Source organism: Phocoena phocoena, chromosome 5 (genome assembly GCF_963924675.1).
Source record: "Phocoena phocoena chromosome 5, mPhoPho1.1, whole genome shotgun sequence".
Lineage (NCBI taxonomy): Eukaryota > Metazoa > Chordata > Mammalia > Artiodactyla > Phocoenidae > Phocoena > Phocoena phocoena.
The window spans coordinates 36,556,760-36,574,770 of NC_089223.1; the positions used below are offsets into that span (position 1 = coordinate 36,556,760).

An 18,011-nucleotide genomic window follows, 5' to 3' on the forward strand; every position below is an offset into this window, starting at 1 on the left:
AAATAAAATAAATAAATAAATCTTTTAAAAAATGGAGAGGATTAGATTGAAAATTCTTATTTTGCCCTCTCTTCTACTTATCTATACTAAAAACAGCCTCTATCCATGTCTAGAACATAATTTTATTCTGTTCAATATATTGTACTTTGTGTGTGAATAGGTACTTTTGAAACAGAGCTTTCCCTTGTAAATAATAACTGATAATTTATGAAGTTATTTTATGCCCCCATACTAGGATTGTAATAATTTGACTTATTAATCACTTTACATTCACTACCCAATTAATTTATTTGTGTTAAGCCCATTTTACACATAGGGTAACTTAAGACGGAGTGATTAAGCCCAGCTGCTGAACTAAGGTTCACATAGCTGAGTTGGGTAAATAATTCAAACCTAGGCTGTCTGAATCTAAATCTATACACCTAAACACTATGATTTTAAAAATGTAGATTTAAAACTTCATTCCAGACCAAAGAAATTATAATCTCCAGGAGTCGTGTCCCAAAATGTGTTTTTTGAAGCTGGTGGTTTGGGAACCACTGTACTGTCACCAGTCTACGCTGCCTCCCTGGGATTGCTGATTTTGATTAACTGCATCTAACTTCCACGAACCAGTCCTTTACAGAAGACTCCCACAAGATAGTGCATGATAGCCGGTGCTGTGGAGGATTAAAAAGAAGTAGAAAACATGGCTCCTGCCTACCTAAAATACTGAGAGACTTATACAGTGGCTGGACTGGGTGTATTTAGTAGGGATGACTTTGTGGTAGCACTGTACTTTGATTAGGGTTTTTGTGGAAGGAAGAACAGAAATTGATAGAGAAGAAAGAGCCTAATTTGGCTACAAAGGTTTGGCAGTGGAAATAAGACTTATGGAATCGTTTACTAACCCTTCTTTATTTCAAAACACAATTTTAAATACTTCAATTCAATTCTCTCTCAAACACACACGAAATTACTAACCTTCTTCATTCATGGCTTCTCTCAGAACCTGAAGTTTCTTTTGTCTTTCTCGGATTCGGTCCAAAGCACTTGATATTGCTGAGGAGGTGGGCAATTCTCGTGTGTGAAACACTGGATCCATTTTCTGAGGGCCAAAGATATCCAAGGCCATGCTTCCATCTGAGTATCTTGCCTCCTTTTTCCTAGGAGTAGTTGAAGTCCGTACTGTTACCGCCTCAGGCAGACAGTGTTGGTGTCTGTCAGTCTCCCCAGAAGAGATGTCTCTGTCACCTGTGCAAAGCAAGTCCATGGATGAAGCCCAAATCTTCTTCTTGGGAAGCGCATCAATGCCAGGGATAGCTTTTTTTTCTGGGCCACTAGTTTTGAACTGGTAAGGGGAGCAAGAATTTTCAGAATCTTCATGTCCAGAGTTATTATCTGATGAAATGTCCTTGAAATAAACTTCTTCATATTGTGTGTCTCTGATGGACAGAAATCCCATAGATTTACTAAGCCCTTTGTTAAGAAAGGTCTGATGAGAGAACGGAGACTTGTATGTGTCTAGTACATCAGAAGTAGAGCTTCTTCCTGGAATGATAAGAATCTATCATGTATGCACAGAATTTTTAGAAAATAACTGGAATGTAACCTTACTATTGACAATGAAAGTGGTGGCAATTTCCTAATTCTCCGAATGGAGGAAGAGAGATGAAATGGGATGGTGGTGATGATAAGGGAAGTGGAAAGAGATGTTATGTTTGTATAACTTTTCATAGTTCAATGTTTCTAACCTAATGATATCAATAATATATTGAACTTACTTCTTAAAGTAGCATTATTTTATATTCAAAGGTGAATGATTTGGTTTTAAAAAATAGATAAGAGTTTCTGATACTAACCAGTTTGGTAGAATATTAATTATTCGTGAAACGATTTGGGGTAATAATAGAATATGTAGTATATTCCTTTAACTTCTAAAGATATAATTCAAATAGGTATTATTTCAATATAAAGCCCTGCCATTTTCTGGTCATTTAAATAAACATGTTCAAAGAAGAAACAAAGAATTCTTGCTATATTCTGGATGGAAAAGAGATTGTAGTATTTGGAATTCTTAAGTATCAAAGTTTTATTATGATTAGATATGTTTTCAGAAAATTTGATTATGTTTGAAATCCACACAACTTGACTGTGTTTAAATTATGTAAGAAACAATTTTTCCACGGCAGACCATCATGTACTGAAATCGTTTTTCCTCTCGAACACAACGTATCAATATTTGTCAACTAGAAGAAATTACCCATTCTTATTTATGCTTTAGTCTTTGATGTAGTTAAAACCAGTATGCCATTCTAATTTTTTTTAAGGCAGCAGTCTAAATGCATTGAGGCGCAGCAAAAATGTCCAACAAGAAAGTTTTTGAATTCATAGATTCAACAACAAAAATCACACATATATATGGCTCCACTATTAAAAAGAGAAATGTAGAAAAATATAGTTACTAACCCAATAGCCCATAAACACTGAAGATTTCCTGCATGACCTTCTGTGATCCCTCTTTGATAACCTATTTGCTATGGATACAATGTAAAATGATGACTAAAACCTTCCTGATAATAATAAATTGCTTATTGACTCATTTGAAGAAGTCAATTGCTTCTTCAGGGTAACAACTATAAGCTCTAATTCCCTGACCACAAATTTTACCTTAATAACCATAGAAAAGTAAATTAATTTCAGAATGGCAACACATAATTGCTTGAAAATTAGATTCAAATGTTTTCTTGGAACTCATTTTCCCCCTGAACATGGATCCACTCAAGTGCAAATAAGGATAACATCGCCTATTTGGGGGCACATCATCTATAGCATTGGTCCCCAACCTTTTTGGCACCAGGGACTGGTTTCACGGAAGACAATTTTTCCACATACTGGGGGAGGGGGATGATGGTTCAGGGGGTAATGTGAGCGCTGGGGAGCAAAGGCGAGCGGCACATGAAACTTTGCTTGCTTGCCCACCACTCACCTCCTGCTGTGCAGCCCAGTTCCTAACAGGCCATGGACCGGTACCTGTCCGTGGCCCCGGGGGTTGGGGACCCCTGATCTACAGAATACTGGGAAATATACCACACCACATCTAGACACATAGATTGCCACAGACTTTAGATTCTAATATAAAATAATTTTAAACTGATAAATATGTCTATCTTACAGTATTTCAGTGGTGAATTACATTCTTAAACCACATATTGACTCATTAATTTAAAATTGTATTAAATATAAAGAACAAAGATACTCTTAAAACTGATAGAATACAATAGATAAAAAATAAGAATTGAAAGGATTTACAGATCATAGAATCACAGATGAACTCAACAATCTGCCTTCTTTTACTATCTTGACTACCAACAAGTAGTCAAAACTTGGAGAAAATCAAACAAGTGGGTATTTTGGCAGCACCATAAATTCACGGTCAACCACTTCGGACACTCAACATCATGTGCTAAGAGTAAGTTCACTCAGTTTCCACAACTGATTCATTTTTCCTCATTCTTCAGATTTCCCACCTTAACTCTCATCTCTCTTTGCCTGATGAGCTGGTCTCATATTCCACCAAGAAAATAGTTGTCAGAAGACAACTCATTTTTCCATGACTAATTCTACACATCCACCCATGTCTGCAATCTTTTCCCTACTGTCTCAAAGGATGAAATTTCTTACCAAAGGCCAATTCCCGATATGTGTTCAATTCCTCCCTCCTCTTAGTTTATCAAAGATTTTATTTCTTTGGTTAATTAACTTCTACCCTCTCTGCTTCCATCTTCATTATCCCCCATTTCTACTGAGTCATTCCCATTAGTACACAAAACGTGCTCTAATATCTCTAAAACAAAACCAAACTAAACAAAACCTCTCCCCTATTACCACATTTCCCCTCTAGCTACTGCTGTCTCCAATTTCTCACTTCCCATTCATTATTCTACCCACTTTAGTCAACTTCCCATTCCTCTACACCTTGGCAACTCTCATCATGTATCACTGATGATACCCATATTACCAAATCCAATGGACACTTCTGCATCCATTTCTTACCTACCTCTCAGCAGCAACTAATAGTGATGACAATCCCCTAACGAATCATTTTCCTCTCCGTACAAGCTTGGTTTCTTCCTACTTCTCAGACTGCTCATTCTAAGTCTGCTTTTCCTCCTCTACTGGATATCCAAATGTTGGCTTTCCTCCGATGTCAGTTTTAGAACCTTATCTTTTCACTCTTTGCTTATACAATTTCACCTATTAACAAGGCTTTAAATATTATCTACATACTGACAACTCCCCAATTTATTTTCTTGGCACTGATCTCTTCTGGGCGCTCCAGTCTGAAACAACTGGACCTTCTACTAGTATATCTCAGAAGCACCACAAACTGAACATGCTTAAAACTAATCTTTTGCTTCCCATACCCAGAGATGTCCATTTACCCTGGTCTTTCCAACCTGAATGAGTGGCACCATTATCCAACTGATGGCTCAAAACAGAAATACGGGCGCCCTCCTGAAACCCTTCATCTTCCTAATTCCCCATATCAAACCCATCAGAAAGTGCTGGCTATCTAAATTCTCAAAGATATGTTACTCCGTTATTTCCAATTCCACTGGCATCACCCTATTCCCAATTAACACTATCACTTGACTATATAACTGCAATGGCCTCCCTGCTTCTTTTTTCATCCGACTACCCTCTACCCAGCAGCCAGAACTAACTTTTAAAAACACATTCCATGACGTCACCATCCTGCTTAATAAGTCTCAAAGGCATACTATTGCACTCCAAATAAAATCTAGACTCCTTTTGGGCATGCCACTTGAATCCTTTTTAGTCTCATCTCCACTTTCCTTATTCCATCCAGGCCACAGGTTCTTCTCTGTTAAGGTCTCTTAAATGTTAGGACCTTTCTTATGGTTAGTTGTTTCTTATTCTATAGTTTTATTTTAAATATGACTTCTTCAGTGAAGCTGACCACTATTGAAATAGATCACTTTCCAAAGGTATCACGAGTCTATTACATTCGTAATGGTATATTATCCTCTTTTAGGTCATTAGTATTTACCAGCTATCTATTACTGGGCCATGGTATCCTAAAAGAGCCATGTCTTCTCACTTGTCATATGAAGCTTAAAACTAATTGCTAATAAGGTGGCTCTTGGACAACTACGGCTTTATAAATGCTAGGTTTTTATTGTCTTTATAAAAATTAATAGATATAAAATATTTCAGTTCATGGTTATTAAAAACTTCAGAAAGTTATTTTAAATTCTGCAGGGTAGAACAAAATTATAATGAAAATAATTCATTTAAAGGTTTATATTAACTTCCTACTCTGTTTCTACAAAATATGGCTCATTTTGCTTTATATGTTTGGAAATCACATTGTGATAGCTAACTTAAAATCTCATGACTATTACTTATAAAGTAATGATTTTGAACCACAATTCTCTTCTAGTAGCCAACAGGACAAAGAAAGGCATGGTGACATAGGAAGAGAAGTGAGAAAGTAAGATGGCGGGGGAGGGAAGGGAGAGGGCAGTGATACTCTTCAGGAAAACAGCAAAAAAACTGTGGAAGTATGAAACAAGGCTCAAAGTGGTACGTATATACTTGTTACAAATGCTCTAAAGTAAAATTGTAAGAGCTATGAGCTACAAAAGCATTAAAGGGAGAAACTGAGTGTAGATGACCTTTTGAAGGAAAAGAAAGGAAGTGGTAGGAAAGAGATGTTTTGAGCTAAGTGGTTTCTCCAGTGGATCTTCTAGCCTAGGACTGCTTTTCTTTGATTTGGGGGGAAAAAAGGGGACATATCTTTAGGTAGAGACACAGAAAGGTGGATTTCAGCTGGTTATAAACATACTATTCTTAAATCACATATTCCTAACTGGCTGGAGTCTCAATGCGTTTTGTCATGTCAATGATGCTCACTATCTTCAACTACACAACAAGATATGTAATTGCCTGATTAACACTTCACAGGTGGATAAAATACATATGGCATCATACACAGCAATATAGTATCATGGTTGCTTTGTGCTGCTAAAGCACTAGGGAAAAAATTTCACTAATCTGGGAACTCAAAATTAGAGTTCAAATATAGCATCTGGACATATAAATGAGGAAAAACATGGAATTTCAGGCCCTCTTATTAGATGCTTCAGTCTAGTAAACAAGTGAAAACCATCTACTGTTAATACCAGTGTCACCTCAAATAACTATATTTGAGACTAGACAAAATGCAATTTCTTCAGATGCTTTCCAGATCTTTCCAAACATGTGCCCAGGCTATTATAATTACTTTATTAAACAAGCAAAAAGCAGCACTGAAATCATTAATTAAGTTCACCTAATAGCTATGCTCACTACTCATTTTGATCACAGGAAATTAAACTAATGGTATTTCTGAAAGCAATGCCATTGTAGCTACTTTTTAAAAGATTTCAGGTGGAGCTTTCTGTGGTATTTTCCTATCCTGGCAGAGTTAGAAGCTCCTTCATCAGAGCATGCTGGACCTCTATGAAGACATTCTCTCACTGTATTAAAATTAACCATTTTATTACATATCTGTCATCACTCCTACTCATTTCCTCACCCCCACCCCCAACTGGAACAATAACATAAGGGATCATGTCTTACTTGTTTTTGTATTTACTGTTCCTGATAAAAGAAATTCCAAAAAAAATGCTTGCAGAATGGACTGGTTATATAACTTTTGAAACCTTTTAAAGTCAATTTAGGTAGCATAATCTACCAGAAAGATTACTGTCAAAAGATGGGGTTTTAACTAGCTTTGTCATTCAATCTCTGAGCTGGGGCAGGCCACTTAATTTGTTTCTCACTTCCTTCATCTACAAAAATGTGGATATAATTTGTTACGTCTTCTTCTTAGAGGTGACAGGATAAACAAACTAACCCATTTGAACTATTATGAGCTCTTCTGAACAAGTAGCAACATAAAGTTCTAAATTTTGTTTCTATTTTATTTTTCTCAGCATATAATTATCTGAGGGAGAATTTATTTTGAGAGAAAGTCATAAAACCAGAAATCAAAAGATCTCCTGGAAAAGTTTTAGGTTCTATAATTTAAAAAATCAAGTTATTCAGAACAGAACAATTAGTGACTATAGGTAGATTTTTCCACCTTTAAAGATGCTCTGAGTTCAGAAACAGTTTATAGACAACATTAGATTATATACAATTATAAGTATTCAAATTTAAAATGAAACCACAAACATTTTCTTTCAGAGGGTGTGTAGTTTGCTAAAAAGTAAATGGCAAACAATAAATAAATGTTGAAGAGCTATGAATAAAAGATTTTAAGATCATAAAGAGTATTCATAATATAACATTCCAGTTATTAAATTAAATTGAAAAAATCTTCCTTGTAAAGTACATTGTGTTTTAACTATTTTTGTTATTTATGATGAACATTATCCTTAATGGGATATCATCATTCATCTTTCTCCTCACACTGAGTCTCAAAAAATTCACAGCATCTCTTAGAAGCTAACTTCAAAATGACATTTCAGTATTAAAAGAGGCTCCCCAATTCCCCATCTGTCTTCACAAATGTGTTCAGGTACATAAAAAAAGAAACATGATATTATCAATACACCCAAGTTCTGAAGCACTATCATGCTGATCTGATCAAGGTGTAGGTTTCCACCTTAAGCTTTCTTGGCAGGAAATGTTTGATTTCTTTCTGCTTAGTGAAGCTTTTATCAGCATTGACAGTATTATATAACAGAGTGGAGGCACACAGCCCACTAGTTTAGGCCTTAGCTTCTGTAACAGATCTCAGAGGTAAGATGTAAGGAGAGACCTTTTATGGTCATTTACTCATAAATGAAAATTTTTATTGTTAAGTTTTAGTTGAACAATCAGATCACTTAGATATGAGGCATTATGTCTAAAATTGCTTACTTCTTTTAGTCTAATTCTGTATCTCACTGCCCATCTTGACATTTTATTTATTGAGAACAGTAGTCAGGAATGTAATAAACTAAGTTATCACTACATAAAGGCTTTAGGTTGGTCTGCATCAAAGAGAATGCCTTACTACTAATGTAATACGACAACGTTGCGTTGCTGCAAGTGACCACTGACAGTTAAGAACTGACACTGCCCAAAGGTAACACCAGTGTCCTGAAGAATATTTCTTCTTCATGAGTTAATTTTTTTAATCTTAAGAGTTATATTAATAAGTGTGTGCCACTGACTATTAGTTCCTAATTGCTTCTGTCTGGTAATGTCTGTAATTAGTATACTGTGTGGATTCTGTCCTTGAGATGTGGTTTTACAAATTTATTAAAGATAAATTAAAAGAGACTTTGAGCAGTAATATTTTCCTTACTGCTTAGCAGTAAGCAACGGCTAAGACAGGCTGAGGATCCAAAAGGCTATTGTTTCTTTAAGTATAAGGACCTCTAGTTCTACCCCAACTACAGGAACTAATTTAGGTTTATCCTGAGTGACACATTGTAATTCCTTACAAATTCTCTTGAGTTTAGATATTGGTGAGATTGTACTCTCCAATAAGAAGATAGGATTATTAGAGAATTAAAATCTATGGACAGTCTATTTACAGATTTCTCTGTTAATTTTCTTAAGTTACTACAGTCACTTCTAGATTATCTGCATTTGGACAGTCTATTAGTCATAAGAATTCTAGAGCACTATTAGACAGTAATACTAAGTCTTAATATTACAAAAACAAAGTCATAGATAAAAGGCATTAATACTTTGGTTTAAAACTTCTGATACATTTGTTGTTATAATAAAATAGTCTAATAACATGAGCCAAGATGGTGAACTAAACTACCAGTTTATTTTTTACTCTGCACACAACTTAATGCTTAAAATAGGCTATCTAAAAAATTAAATCATAGTCTCATATATTTCTTTTCAGAACCATTAACATTTTATTACAAATGTATTACTATATCTAATATTTTTATAAAACTTTTTCTCATACTCATTCAATCAACAAACATTCATTTAACATGTACAAAAACTAACATGCTTAATAGTGGATTGTCCCCATCTCTAGCATCTATGTGTCCAGGAAGCTTAATTTTGTATATGGTTTTCACAAATATATGTATATATGTAAATGACAAGTAAATAACCTGCTATTTAAAATATGCTATAGATAAAATGTATAACCAACAAGGAATTACTGTATATCACAGGGAACTCTGCTCAATACTCTGTAATAACCTAAATGGGAAAAGAATTTGAAAAAGAATAGACACATGTGTATGTATTGATATAACTGAATCACTTTGCTGTACACCTGAAACTAACACAACACTGTTAATCAACTATACTCCAATACAAAATTAAAAAAATAAAACAAAATAACTTACCAGTAAAAAAAAAAAGTATGTTATAGAGTTGGCATAGATTCATTTCAATCTCTATTGCTACCTCTAAAATGTTACATAACAATTGATGTCTGAAACAATAAGACTCTGAATCATTGAAAGTAATATAATCTAAACTATGTTAACACTTGTGAGTCTTTAAAATTTGATAAACTAAATCTGGCGGGGTGATCTTTTTCTGCAGATTCTGTAGATTCATGATGAAGAGGGATAGAATGGGGGGGTCTCATATATTTGGGAACATTTTTTATTCTTAGAAAAAACAAACTATCTTTAAAAATTTATAATAGTATAACATATTTACTAAATCAACAAGTAACAACCAAGCATACAAACTTCAATTTCATATCCTGGCCACTTAATGACAGCAGGAGATGACAGAAGGGAACTACAAAAAGAGAGAAAGAACAGGAAAGAGAAATAAGGAAGCAAGGAGGAGGGGAGAAAGGGAGATAAGAGGAGAATAAGAAGGGAGGAAGAAATATAAAGATGATAAATAAGAGAAACAAATAATTTCTTTTAAATCTAATGTTTACTTATTAAAGTATTCACTGTGGACCTCCCTGGTGGCGCAGTGGTTAAGAATCTGCCTGCCAATGCAGAGGACATGGGTTCGATCCCTGGTCCGGGAAGATCCTACATGCCGTGGAGCAACTAAGTCCATGTGCCACAACTACTGAGGCTGTGCTCTAGAGCCTGAGTACCGCAACTACTGAGCCCATGTGCCGCAACTACTGAAGCCCTCATGCTCTAGGGCTCATGTGCTGCAACTACTGAGCCTGCGTGCTGCAACTACTGAAGCCCACGTGCCTAGAGCCCGTGCTCCACAACAAGAGAAGCCACGGCAATGAGAAGCCCGAGCACCGCAACAAAGAGTAGCCCCCACTCTCTGCAACTAGAGAAAGCCTGCACACAGCAACGAAGACCCAACGCAGCCAAAAAAAAAAAATTCATTGTGTCTCCTTGAAAAAGACTCATTCTATTCTAAAACAGGGAACTGATTCAAAATTTGATAGATTAACAAAGTGCTGCTATTCTTAGCACCAAGGTTTACATGATATCTTACCTCAAATCCTAGTATTGTTTTAAGATAAAAGAAAACAGATTTTTACCTATGAGAGGAAGGTGTCTATATATATAAGGACGTAAGTATAGTAAGAAAACACAAGGAAGGGTTAAAAATACTTTTTTTTAAATTGCCATCAAAGCATTGTAAAAACTAAGTTAAGCAAAGTCTGCCTTCTTTTTTGACCCATGCATAAACTAATAATATATGTATTAGAAACAACTTTATGTAACCCGAAGTAAATTGACTATATTGATGATATGAAAGCTAAGTACCTTTTCAGAAAAACAATCCTTATTCTCAATAAATAAAATGAAAGTACCAAAACAGACACAGAACTAACTGCATTATTACAGAATCACTCCATTAGAAATGATTTCATTTCTTTTCTTTGACTTCTTAAGATAAGCAGTACACTTGCTTAGGGCATATCCTTCCCTCTCAGACATGAGTTCTGAATTCTGCAAAACTTTTAGTCCGGATAATCAAATGTCTATATTTAGTTTTCACAATGAGAGTTTCTCATAGGTTTTAAATAAGATAGCTGTGCTCTGATTATCTAATTAAGCAGTTAAACATCTTAACATTTTAATCTGACTATATCAATTAGAATGTTTTATTAGAATATATTTAAGCAATATTTACATTTACTTTAACCCCAGCTTCAAGACTTAAGACAATAAAATATTTCACCCACAAAATATTTTTGTTAATGTTTAAGTTATAATTATCAATATTGCTTGATGAAAAGAGAACAAAGATAATCAACAAAAACAAAAGTTCATTTTATAAATAAGCCAAGCTTGAAACTTACCACTGAAAAATAAGCTTTCAGATAAAAATTTAGTTTTTCTACTTCCATTTCTTGTGTTTTGAATTTCTATTCATTTCCTTAAAAAATCAATTTAATAACTATGTAGAACCTATAATTATCTAATGCTACTGGCAAATAGCAAAACCACTCTTCATCAGTCTCTACTTAGTCAGCATCATATAACCTAAGTTAGTATTTGGTAACTCTAAGTCATGAAATTCGTTGGTCATAAAATCAATTTAGTGGGGTGCGATTAGCATTAAAAAAAGAAACAGATTAGAAAATAACAGTATGCAACAAGAATAATGTTGCTTTCTGAAACCTTTGTTTTAGTAGCATTTATGTTCATAAATATGTGTTTTGTCGTACTTTAAAATGTATTTTTAATACAAAATACCATGATAAAGTAAAAAATGATATTATTGCTACAATAACAATACTGGGAAAGAAATTATTTACCATGGTGTCCTGATTGTATTAACATTTTCTGCATAACTATTGTGGATTTATATATTAATACACATAGCATTCCTTATCTGTACGGTGCCTCCACTTTGCACACTTATGTTATGATTATGGTCACAATTACCAGATTTCCAAGCTAGGTTAAGTATGATTTTGTAAAGGAAACAATAACTAAGGTTAAAGCCTAAAAGTTTCCTATTAATATACTCTTACCTGTTGGTAATCCTTTTCCTCTCAATCGGTCTCGGATAGTCTGGCTTCGATCAGGCTTTTGCTCACTGTTACGGGAAAGCTGATCCGTCTGTACATAGGTAATCAAAAGTCAAGTTTGACAATAGAATCTCCCTTTTATTTTCATGGTAATTGTCTACAGAATGACACCAGTTAGATAATTTTTGGAGAGGATAACATTTAAGTAAAAACACTCCAAGTCTGCTATTGTTAATATATATTCCTTGGATAAGATTTATGTAGCTTAGTTTTGGCCAATTCATCTTCAGGAAATAAAAGCCAAGAAACATCTGTCAAAGACGAATCTGCTAACTAGGGAACAAAATTAGCCAAATTAAAGTAGTTAAAATGAGTTCCATTTCAAAACAACACACTTGAAGTATTCTTTTTTTTTCCAAACTGATAACCACTTTCACCTCTCAAGTGTGACTATAATTTTAAAACCATATTAATTCTGGTATGATAAAGCTCTCTCCTAATTGCAACTATGCACTGAGGGTGCTGATTTAAATTATTTTCGAAAATAATTTTCTAGATTTTGCCTGCCAGAAATTACATTTGAGAAATATTTTAAACTAAATAGACATATTGAGGGATGACAAATTTAAATCAATGCTCTTTTGAGACACTTTAGAACAAAACGTTTAAGTAGTCTTAAACTTTAATAACTTCAACCGAGGGCACTTGTTTAAAACAAAGCACATCAAATTCCACATTACAAGGGGTGAAATGTTAGAATACTGAGTTTATTCAGCTGATCAATTAGAGTAGAAACTTCAAGAAATAAATGTAAGGAGAGAGAATGGTGAAGAGAAATTACTTAACTCTGGCACCAAGAACATGCACACTTATCTGTTTACACACACACACACACACACACACACACACATTTTAATATTCCTCCATGAGTGAAACTTATTTAAGTATGCATTAAAAATCCATTTAAGGTAGTATTCGAGGTATTATGCTTCCTACCTATAAGAAGACTTAAATGGAACTATTTCTGAAATGATGTTATCATTTAAGTTATATAAATAATACTGGTCCACATTGCACTATATTGGCAGTAACTGAAGAGATAAAATCCTGTATCATCTTTGTGAATTCCTGCATTGACACTACTATTAATAATAGTTGTCATTTACTGAGCAATTACTATAAAGCAGGCACTACCTTAAGGGCTTTACAATACTTTATGTTAATTATCCAAAAACCTCGTGTGGTATATATTATTATTATCTTCATATTACAATAAAGGGAGAAATAGCAAGGAAAAATTCTAAGGACCTTGAAGCAGCTCATCAACATTGAAATAATTATTTTCAAAACTGTTCAGTAATATGGGTGGATGGTATGTACCATTATTCCTATTTTACAGGTAAGTAAAATTGAGGTCAAACATGCTATATAAATCAGTGGAAAACCCAGGACAACTAAGCTGGACTACTGACTTTTACTCTATGCTAATTAATTTTAAGTAAGTAAGTAAGAATTATAGTCACTTGTAGTGAATTTCACACTGAGTGAAAGACTAACTCGTTCTGTCAGCGACTGGAGGCAATGACAGCTTCCAAGGAGCATAATGGCTGACAGCTAATGGCTTTGGGGTCAGAGAGATCCAGATTCCAATTGTGTCTCTGTCATTTACCATGTGTGTGGCCATGGGCAAGTTATTTAATCTATTTGAGCCCCAGTTTCATTATCTCTAAAATGAGGATGAAATTATCTCTTGCAACCTGGGGTTGTGATGAATAAATGTGAAAAAGCACATAAGTCATTCAGCACAGTGCCTGGCACAAAGTAAACACTTAAAAAATGGTAGCTGTGGGCTTCCCTGGTGGCGCAGTGGTTGAGAGTCCGCCTGCTGATGCAGGGGACGCAGGTTTGTGCCCCAGTCCGGGAAGATCCCACATGCCACAGAGCGGCTGGGCCCGTAAGCCATGGTTGCTGAGCCTGCGCGTCGGGAGCCTGTGCTCTGCAACAGGAGAGGCCACAACAGTGACAGGCCCGCGTACCGCAAAAAAAAAAAAAAAAAAAAAGGTAGCTGTGAGAGTTACTTCTGCCCAGTGATGTCCAGGAGACTGGCAAGAGCAATGGATGAAGGGAGTGTTATTATTTCTACTTAGAAAGGCAGGCTCTCTACATGCTGATTCCAACTGACCTTTCTATTCTTCTCTCCCACTAAACAACCCCACAGCACACCCCATATCAGACTTATTACTGTTCCTCAAACATCCTGCTCTTTCCCATCTCACAGCATTTGTGCAAGTTTACTTCCCTCTGCCTGGATTACCCTTTCTATCTAGTCTACAGGATCCAGCTCAAAGTGCTATCTTTCAACCCAGTCATTACTTGTATCCTTTCCCCTCAAAATCTCATAGCTTTTAAATCCCTGGCTGATTAATAGGAAACATAAGTCCCATAAAGTGAAGGAGTTAGTACAGATCAACGTTCCTCAGAGCGAGTTTTTACAGAATATCAGTATTATGAGAAGATCTGTGAAAAAAGGCCAATGTAAGTTTGGGAAATGTTTCACCTGTGTGCCTATCCCTCTTGAGGGTTAGTAATACAACTTAGTGTATTAAAGGCTCTGGGAAGTTCTACGGTGAAAATATGCTTAATTTTCCTAAAATAGTTTTTCCTCAACTTTATTTGACCATAGAGAAAATTTTTTTTTTTTTTTTTTTTTTTTTTTATGCGTTACGCGGACCTCTCACTGTTGTGGCCTCTCCCGTTGCGGAGGACAGGCTCCGGACGCGCAGGCTCAGCGGCCATGGCTCACGGGCCCAGCCGCTCCGCGGCATGTGGGATCTTCCCAGACCGGGGCACGAACCCGTGTCCCCTGCATCGGCAGGCGGACTCTCAACCACTGCGCCACCAGGGAAGGCCGAGAAAATTTTTTAAACAAAAATATATTTCAAAATATCTGGGAAACTTTGGTCTGAATAGAAGATCAAAGTTTTAGTAGCTTTATCTTTGTTCCAAAAAAAAAAAAATCACATACAGGAATATAAACAAATAAATCAGCTCTAGTTAAGGAGGGGAAATAAACAGCCGAGAACTCTCTTCACTTAGCCTCTACTACCTCCCTTCCTCTGACTACAGAATCGCAAAGGCTCCTTGGGGTACAGTTTACAAACCATCTGCCTAGAAGACTTTATGAGCCTGTTTCTTATCAACTGGCAAAGCATGTGGAATTTGGATATACCCCTGACAGCCATACGACATCCTGGTTAAGACGGCAGAACTAAACCCTTAGGGATGAGGAATTAAGAGGAAGCCAGCAAGAACCCTGTGTGACAGCGGTAAATCTATCCAAAGCCTACATAAAGGAGGGGGACTCAGGCACCATAACCTAAAGGGTCAGAGCAGATAAAGTTTAGACCTACATCAAATATCAAAAACCAAGGGGGCGGGTCCCAAACTGGAGCAAATGGGATAGAATATAGCTTAAGAAATGCAGCAATGGGACTATTAGATATAGAGATTGTTAGTCCTGGGATTCTTCATATCTAAGACAAGAGAGAAAATAAAGGAGTCCCAGTTTTGGGACAATCTAGTAGGGATCCAAGCATGCATCCCTCTTACATACCAGGTGCCAATGTCCAAAGAAGGTAGGGAGGGTTTGAGAATACCTAAGAGGTCCAGACTAATAAGTGAGCAAGAAAGAGGTATAAAGCAACAGAAAGTGCACTTAAATAATTCTAAAACCCATTTTGCACGTCCATACGACTTTCACAGTAGGTAGAATCACTTACTGAAAGCTCCATAGGAAAAGATGTAAGAAAAGAGTAAAGAAGACTTCTCAGTTCTAACATGCTGTGATTCTATAATACCTGCTAGAATAAAGTTCTAAAAACAGACTAACTCCCATAAAATGTAGGAGACTAAATTATTGCAATGGGCTTCTAGATTTTTAAGTACTGTTTCAAATAAACAATTAACATTAGAACCTGAAATTCAATCTCCTGTTCCTAGTCTTCACTGAGAAAATGCTATCCATATTTAAAGAAAATTTTGTGAAATGCTACTAAATTTTAAAGTATGACTATAGGAACCAATTGGAACTGTGGCTTACCCCAGAAAGATTTCCCAGAACCAGTTTTACCAACTGCTTCACGTAGGAAAATGAAGGTGCACAATTGCTATTCCTAATGTGGGCACTGCAAGCGTCCAGGACAGTCCGAACAGAAACCCGAGCATAAATAACATCCTCACACATTCCAAGCAGTATACTGTTGAGATGATCTCCAAGCTTGATAGGCTGCATACAAAGAAAGAAAAGGTAATGTTGGCAAGTGTGAGTAAATCTAACTAACATGAGAGAAACCATTCCAAGAGTCACAGGAACCACACCAAACACACCTGGAGGAAATAAATTTCTTACCTAGTAGCATGTACATTTGACTGCATTTTACATTTTTATAATCCAAAAATTTTATTAGCAGAAGTTGGTTAACAGACATCTCCTAAGGTAGGAGGTATTACAGAAAAACTCTGAGGTGTTTTGGTATGATTAAGAAATGGAATGTTTTGGTTATCCAAGTATTTTGGTAAGCAGTTTATATATATACACTACTTGGGGGGAATAAACAATTTCCTAACATTTCAAAAAAGGAATATATTTGATATAAATTTAATGTAATTTGACACTCATGATAACTTAGAAGAGATTTCAAATACTGCAATGACTCAAGGTCATTTAAATATAAGTTGTCATTATGCTGGTGAAACAGAAGCCAAAATGTGAGGTTTTTTTTTAATTAGTTGACATAATTTATAGAATATTATATCTAAATGTCCAATAATACCAAGAAATGCAAATTAAAACCACAGAAAGAAGCCACTATATATATATACTCAGTAGAATGGTTAAAATAAAAGACTGATAATACGAAGTAGTGGTGAGGAGAAAAGCATTGCTTATGGGAGTTTGAACTGGTACATCCACTTTGGTTTAAACATATGCTTTACCTGTGACCCTTCCCTTCCACTTCTCATCCATTTGGGTATTATATTTCATATTTTAGAGCTCAGCTTAGCAGCAATGTCCTTTAATAAACCTATTCTAACCCTCCAAGTCTAGTTAGAGGCTCCAATGCTTGGTCTTCCATAGCACCCTCCATTTTCCCTAACATAGCATTTGTCACATTGCATTGTAATTGGTTATTTTGGTTGTCTGTACCTGTGATAGGACTCCACAGACTTGGGACATTATATTCCTAGTGTCTGGTACAGTGTCTGACATAAGGTAGGTGCTTAATAAATACTTCTGAATTAATATTAAATATTTCCAAAACAGTTATGATATCTGACAGTAAAATAGAAGTAAATGTTTGTACTTCCCATCCAATTTACACATTATAGATATATTGACTTTATTTTCAGTTACCAGAAAAGAGAAAGTGTTAAATTATAGGCTGTGATCACATTTTACATGTAAGTTAGGTTCTATAAAATGACCCTATTATTTCCAGTAATAATTTAAGTTTCTCATTTATATTTATAGAATTGAAACTGAGGAAAGTAAATATACAGTATTTTTCATGATGTAAAATGAAACCAAACCAAGTTGAAGACTATCATTCATTTTTCATGGATCTTAAGATGTCTGAATTTTAGAATAAAAGCCTAAAATACTTACTGTTTCTTAATTTGATAAACAAAAAACAAAAAACAAAAACACACTTAGTTACTTTTGTTTGGAGTCCTAAATGCCTAAAATGACACAATTCTGTATGCTACATCTTTGATGAAATAGTTATTTTTAAATTTTTGATTATATTTATTACTATGTTTACTATTGTGTCTTCAGGAAAACAGTTATTTTAGAAAATAAAGACTAGAAGCAGCCCAATGATCATCAGAGCCTAAGACCCCACAAGTTACTTTAATATCTGTGTCTGCTGCTGCAGGAGTAGTGAAGTATGATTTTGAAGTGACAAGAGAAAAAGTAATGAAGTATAAACTCTGAGACATAGTTAGAGCTACTATTATTCCTACAGTTTTTGCATCAAAAAAGGTTATCACTTCCTGTTCAAGAATGAATCATCAAAGA

At 35.2% G+C, this 18,011-nt stretch overlaps 1 protein-coding gene across 5 annotated transcripts in view; it reads right to left on the reverse strand.

Annotated features, from left to right (window-relative positions):
- The window catches only part of PTPN13 (protein tyrosine phosphatase non-receptor type 13), a 234,395-nt gene that overhangs the window by 121,834 nt on the left and 94,550 nt on the right, over positions 1 to 18,011 (reverse strand). For all 5 annotated transcript variants that reach the window (XM_065877905.1, XM_065877909.1, XM_065877908.1 and 2 more), the window contains 3 exons: positions 16,032 to 16,217; positions 11,936 to 12,023; positions 964 to 1,530 (listed from right to left, as the gene is read on the reverse strand). In XM_065877905.1, the coding sequence (XP_065733977.1) occupies positions 964 to 1,530; positions 11,936 to 12,023; positions 16,032 to 16,217 (841 nt within the window). The remainder of the gene's footprint in view (positions 1 to 963; positions 1,531 to 11,935; positions 12,024 to 16,031; positions 16,218 to 18,011) is intronic.